The sequence below is a fragment of the Haliotis cracherodii genome, unplaced genomic scaffold, assembly GCF_022045235.1.
Source record: "Haliotis cracherodii isolate W230 unplaced genomic scaffold, xgHalCrac1.p SCAF_3, whole genome shotgun sequence".
Lineage (NCBI taxonomy): Eukaryota > Metazoa > Mollusca > Gastropoda > Lepetellida > Haliotidae > Haliotis > Haliotis cracherodii.
In genome coordinates, this window is record NW_027266286.1 from 48,749,130 (window position 1) to 48,755,471 (window position 6,342).

A 6,342-nucleotide genomic window follows, 5' to 3' on the forward strand; every position below is an offset into this window, starting at 1 on the left:
TTGTTTATGTTGGGAGTTTTTTTATGAAGTTTAATGCCCCTAATGGCGTGGATTTTGCGCCAAACTGTTCTGGCGTCTGTATGATGGTTAATTTCTTCGCAAAAATGTTTCCAGTCTCTAGTTTTAGCTGTTTTAACTAAGCTTTGTACTTTGTGATTTAGTTCATGTGCTATCTTTAGGTGTTTGAAGTCACGTTTGGCTTTATTGAATGCGGATTTGCGTTTACGTCTAGTTTGTTCTATCTCCTCGTTCCACCAAGGAACCGAGGGTTTGCCTATGTTGGTTGTTTTGAAAGGAATGGAGTTTTTAGCTGCGTTTATTATATAGTCAGTGAGGTTTTTACAGTAGATTTCGGGGTCGTTACTTTCTAGGTCAGCTAAGTTAGCCTGGTTGCAAATGTCCTGAAATTTGTCTCAGTCGGCTTTGTTGTAGTGGAATTTAGGTTCCTGGTTTGGGGTTGGTGTTGGAATGTTTACGTCTCCTATAGTTATATTTATGCGGAAGTGGTCACTACCTAGTGGTACCCCGTGTACTTCCCATTGAATACTTTGGGCTAAAACTGGGGTGCATATGGTTTAGTCGATAGCCGACATTTTGTGGTGTATTTTGTCGTATCTAGTAGCATTAGGTCATTTTGTTCTATCCATTCCGAGATGAGTTTTCCGTGTTTATCTATTCTATCTTCTATACCCCAGGTACCAGTGCCTTAGGATTGTTCCCTAATTTAACTGATAGCGACCACGAACCTGTTGTTGGTTCCTTACTTACTTACTTTGGAGATTTAACGTGTGCTTTCCGACTGATGCGTATTTCGCACACGGAAATTACTTACTTACTTACTTTGGAGATTTAACGTGCGCTTTCCGACTGATGCGTATTTCGCACACGGGCCCGGCCAGGCCATTTAATGTGTTTCCGAAAGGGGCGAGGGTGGTCTGTGCAACCCAAGAGGGGGCTTTAGGGGTTGCTTATATAGAATTTGGGAATTTTGAGATTTGGAATAGATGCTGATGGGGTTGGGGAGGAGAACTAAGGGAGCTGGGTATGGTGGATGATTGTTTGTTTATGTGATTTTGATTTGGTAGGTTATTATGGTTTTAGATGCGTTTTATTAGTTCCGTTTTTATTAAGAATACGCCTAAGGCCTTGAAGTTTTCTAGTTTATTTTGTGGGTTTAGTATTGCTTCTAGAGTGAGAGCCTTGTTTAGATTGAGGGTGGTTTGTAATGCGGTTCGATGTGTTAGGTAGTGTGTGCAGTGGATGAGTGCGTGTTCTGGGGTTTCTGGTTGTTTGCAGTGTGGGCAGTTACCTGTAGTGTGTTTTTTAAATTTTTTTAGGTGGTTATTTAGGTTGGTGTGTCCTGTTTGGAGTTTAGTGATTACTCTGTCGATTTTTTTTGATGGATGGAGAATTTTTGGTTTGGTTAGTGGTTTGCTGAGCACTCTTTTGATTTTGCTATTTGAGTTTAGATATAGGTTATGCCATTTTTTTGTGATTTTTTGTTTGTTTACACTTTTAATTTCTGATTTTGAGATGGGTAAGTTTAAGCTTATTTCTGGGATTTTAAGGGATAGTTTAGCTGCTTTATCGGCGTTTTCATTACCGTATATTCCTACGTGGGCGGGTATCCACAAGAAGGTTATTTGTTTGCCTGCTTTTGTTAGGTCGTTGGAGCTTTTAAGTATTTGATTTATTAATTTAGGTCGGTTTTTGGTATTTTTGTTTTGGAGGGCTTGTAGTCCACTTAGGGAGTCAGTAAGTATTAGGATTTTTTGGTTGTTTTTGGATTCTTGATTGTGGAGGGCTGAGGCCATGCCCATTAGTTCGGCCGTGAATATATATTATTTCTTTCGTTTGAGGTACGAATAAGAAAGAAATTACTTTCTCCTACCGTAGGAAAATACAACATGGTGTTGTGTAATAGTAGAGGGCGCTTATAAGGGGCTATATAAGGTTAAGCATGTATAGAGTGGTCATTCTCGCTTGCAGTGCGCCACTGAAAACTTTACTTTTGTTATGGAAGCCCAAACACCTATCAACGACAAGTTAGACGCCATTTTGAAACAAGTTGAATTCATCTAAAGAAGAGATAGCGAAAAGTATAGATGAACGATTAGAACTGAGAGTTGCTGGTTTAAGAGAAGAATTCTCAAAGACAAACAAGGAGTTACAGAAACTGAAAGCAGAGAAAGATTACGTATGGTCACGCGAGGGAAATCGCATTCAATATTCTTTTAATGAAGAGACTTTAGAGACATTTAAACAAATTGAATTTGGAATTCAGTACGGTAAGAGTGATTATGTAACTGAGTTAGTCAAGAATGAGATAGCCAGGGTCGAGAACAGAAACAAACACATCAAGATTGCAGATTCGTCCGAGGGAGGCTGGGAGACCGTGAGAAACTACGTGTCCCGTGAATTGGCTGATGACTCCGATGATGACCGTCGCATCACGAGGGCCGAGAACAAGGCCATCAAGAAAATCAAGGCCAAAAACGCTCGTAATGCACGTGCGCGTCCATATAGGTATGGACCACGACCCATTCCAGCGTCAACAGCGGTCAGCGACAGCATGCACGGTCAGTCTGCTGTTGGTGGTTCTCAGCTTTTTCGTGCCCGTGGAGGTCAGAGGTCAACAGGGGCCTGCTTTCACTGCGGTGACTTCTCGCATTGGAGACGAAATTGTCCACTCGCCAACGGCCAGACCCAGCCCAAGCTCAACTCAGACAAACAATCAACGAGGTGAAGTCCATCACGAAGAAGCCGGGACAAAAGTTAAGTGTAGTTTTGAATCTTCTTCACTCAATAATGATACATTTAGATTTACAACCGATTATTATGAGTATGAGCAGGGTCAGGCTGAGATCTGCGTGAAGAATAGACTTAAAGAGAATGTTTCTTTTTGGAAGTATATCGGAGCAACAGATTTTGTGTTAGACATTATTGAAAACGGGTACAAGATTCCGTTTTACTCGACTCCTCCAATGATGGATAAGAGAAATAACAGATCTGCTATTAAAAACAGTGAATTTGTTGATTCGGCCATTCAAGATTTAGTACATAAAGGTCTCGTAGATGTTTGTGCCGTAAAACCTCATATCGTGAGCCCTCTATCAGTCGCTACACAATCGTCAGGGAGGAAAAGACTTATTCTAGACTTATCTATTATAAATAAACATATTTGGAAAACTTCAGTGAAGTATGAGGACTGGAGATCAGCTTTGATGTATATTGAAAAAGGAGATTGGTTATCAAAATTTGACATTCATTCTGCCTATCATCATATAGACATGTATCCTGCACATACTGACTTTTTAGGATTTGCGTGGGGAGAAGGTGAGAATCGCATATTCTACAAATTTCTAGTTTTGCCTTTTGGCTTAACAACCGCCCCGTATGTTTTCACGAAAGTTACAAGGCAGTTGGTTAAATACTGGCGGTTTCAAGGTCATAAGGTTGTAACATTTTTGGATGATGGAATTGTGTCTGCTAAAACGAAAGATTGTGCAATGTCTACAAGTGGTTCTATAAAGAATGACTTAATCAAATCTGGATTTGTTCCGAAAGTAGAAAAATCTTTGTGGGAGCCTCAACAATGCATTGAGTGGTTGGGCCTTATCATTGAAACTAAAAGTATGTCTTTGACAGTTCCAGCCAGAAGATTGGAAAAAGTTCTGAAAATGATAGATCGTTTGTTAGACATAGGCGTTCGAAGCAAGATTGCTGTGAGAGATATTGCATCAGTGATTGGTCAAATTATTTCTATGAAAATGGTTACAGGCTCAGTGTGTCAATTGATGACTCGGTCTATGAGTTTACAAACATTAGATGTATCATCATGGAACGAAAGTATCAGATTGAATGAAGTTAGTTTGCGCCAGTTAGAGTTTTGGAAAAGTAACATTCATAAGCATTCACAATGTTTTTTATCAGAAACACAAGGTGTGACTCGTGTTGTATATAGCGATGCAAGTGCTTCGGGATATGGTGGTTACTGTGTTCAATATGGAAACCAGAGGGCTCAAGGTCAATGGTCACGTGACGAGGCAGAACAAAGTTCTACTTGGAGAGAATTAACAGCGGTTAAGTGTGTATTACATGCTTTATCCAGATTTCTAACATCCCAGAGGGTAAAATGGTTTACCGATAACAGCAATGTGGAATCCATAGTGTCTAAAGGAAGTATGAAAGCAGATTTGCAGGAAATTGCTTTAGAGATATTTGATTTATGTGTGTCACATGCTATTCATCTGGAGATTCAATGGATACCCAGATTAGAGAATCAGAAGGCAGTTTATATCAGTAGGATTGTAGATTATGATGATTGGGGTATAGCTACCCACATTTTCAATGAGCTCGAACGAAAATGGGGTAAATGTGACATCGATAGATTTGCTACGCATTACAACTGTAAAGTTGTCAGATTCTGTTCAAGGTTTTGGAATCCTGGGTGTGAATACATCGATGCGTTCACACAGAGTTGGGATAGTGTAAATAACTGGGTAGTTCCCCCTGTGTACCTTGTGAGTAGAGTGTTGAAACACATGAAATGGTCAAAAGCGAAAGGTACTTTGATAGTTCCGGCGTGGTATTCTGCAAATTACTGGCCATTATTGTGTCCTAACGGTATCTTCATACCACAAGTGTTGGATTTCTGTTATCTACCTAGAGAAAGAGAGGCTTACGTGCCAGGTAGATGTCAAGGGGGAATATTTGGTATTGAGCATTTGCATTTTAACATGTTGGCGTTGAAAATGCAATTTTGATGTTTATGTTTACAGATGTGTTTACTCGTGCTTATGTTTCTGAGTTGGAGATGTTGCCTGGAACTGCCAGGGATCTAGCTGACCAGATTCCGGACTTGTTGAATTGTGCTCGAGCTGATTCTACTAGCAGGAAGTACCATTACGGATTTAAAGCGTGGCAAAGATGGGCTAATTCAAACAGCATATGTGTAGACGTGCCTGTTCAGCCTTTGCATTGTGCTATTTATCTTGTTGCTGTAATTCAGCGTAATGATTCGTTTTCATCAGTTCAGACTGCGTTTTATAGCATACGCCATATGCATAATTTGTTGGGACTGCCAAGTCCGACAGATAATTCTCTTGTTCGAAATGTTCTTGAGGCTGCTAAGAGAAAGCTTTCGAAACCCAAATGTAAAAAAGAACCAATTACTGTAGGTATTTTAGAGAAATTGGTTGATGTTAAGCAACACAGCGATTGCTTGAAGGATATTCGCATTGTTGCTATGAGTTTAGTTGCTTATGCCGGCTTTTTGAGATCTGCTGAGCTTCTCAATTTGAAGAGATGTGATATTATTTTTTACGAATCTTATATGACAGTGTTTATTGAGAAATCGAAAACTGATATGTATCGAGATGGTGCCTGGTTATTAATAAGCAGAACAAGAGGGAAGCTATGCCCGGTTTCTTGGTTAGAAACATATGTTGAAGCGGCTTGTATTGATAATGAGTCACAAGAGTATCTTTTCAGAAACTTATCAAAGTGTAAGACATCTTACGTCTTAAGAAAACAAAATTCAAGTATGTCATATACTCGTTTGAGGGAAGAGTTTATTGAAGCTTTTGCCCCCTTTGTCAGAGATATATCAAAGTATGGTTTGCATAGTTTGCGTGCAGGCGGTGCAACAGCTGCAGCTAACAATGGTGTCCCGGACAGGATGTTTAAGAGGCATGGTAGATGGAAAAGTGAGAACGCAAAAGATGGATATGTAAAGGATTCAGTGGAACATCGTTTGTCAGTATCAATGTCGTTAGGACTATAGTATTTTATATTATCAGCCCGTTCTTTGAATCTCGAGTTGTGGTGCACTGCATAGCAATCCAGAAAGTGTTCTGTTATTTGTTGTATTGGAAGGTGATATATAGGAGAAATATTATTTCTTTCGTTTGAGGTACGAATAAGAAAGAAATTACTTTCTCCTACCGTAGGAAAATACAACATGGTGTTGTGTAATAGTAGAGGGCGCTTATAAGGGGCTATATAAGGTTAAGCATGTATAGAGTGGTCATTCTCGCTTGCAGTGCGCCACTGAAAACTTTACTTTTATTAATGATTGTTTCTAAGTTGCAGTATGTGCGGTAAACGGTGTTAACCATGATGGCCTGTCGCCCACGAGGTATGTCGCAAAAGATGGAGGCTTGTCGCCCTGAGAATGTCACAAACATGGAGGCTTGTCGCACCGAGAAACTGATGCCTGTCGCATGTAAACAGCAGCTCGTTGCTCATAATATTTTATTATCACTGATTATGGCTTGTTGCCTTTTGTAGGGCTCGTTGCCACGTATATTTGAAGCTCGTCGCGTTAATGGAGACTCGTCG

General features: G+C 40.0%; 1 protein-coding gene across 1 annotated transcript; it reads left to right on the forward strand.

Annotated features, from left to right (window-relative positions):
• Positions 1-2,073: 2,073 nt before the first annotated feature.
• Positions 2,074-6,087, forward strand: LOC139475402 (integrase/recombinase xerD homolog). The gene is made up of 3 exons (XM_071258618.1): positions 2,074-2,774; position 2,853; positions 4,782-6,087. Exons 1-3 carry the CDS (start codon positions 2,427-2,429, stop codon positions 5,783-5,785), a joined length of 1,353 nt encoding a protein of 450 aa, XP_071114719.1. The 5' UTR covers positions 2,074-2,426; the 3' UTR covers positions 5,786-6,087.
• Positions 6,088-6,342: the final 255 nt, after the last annotated feature.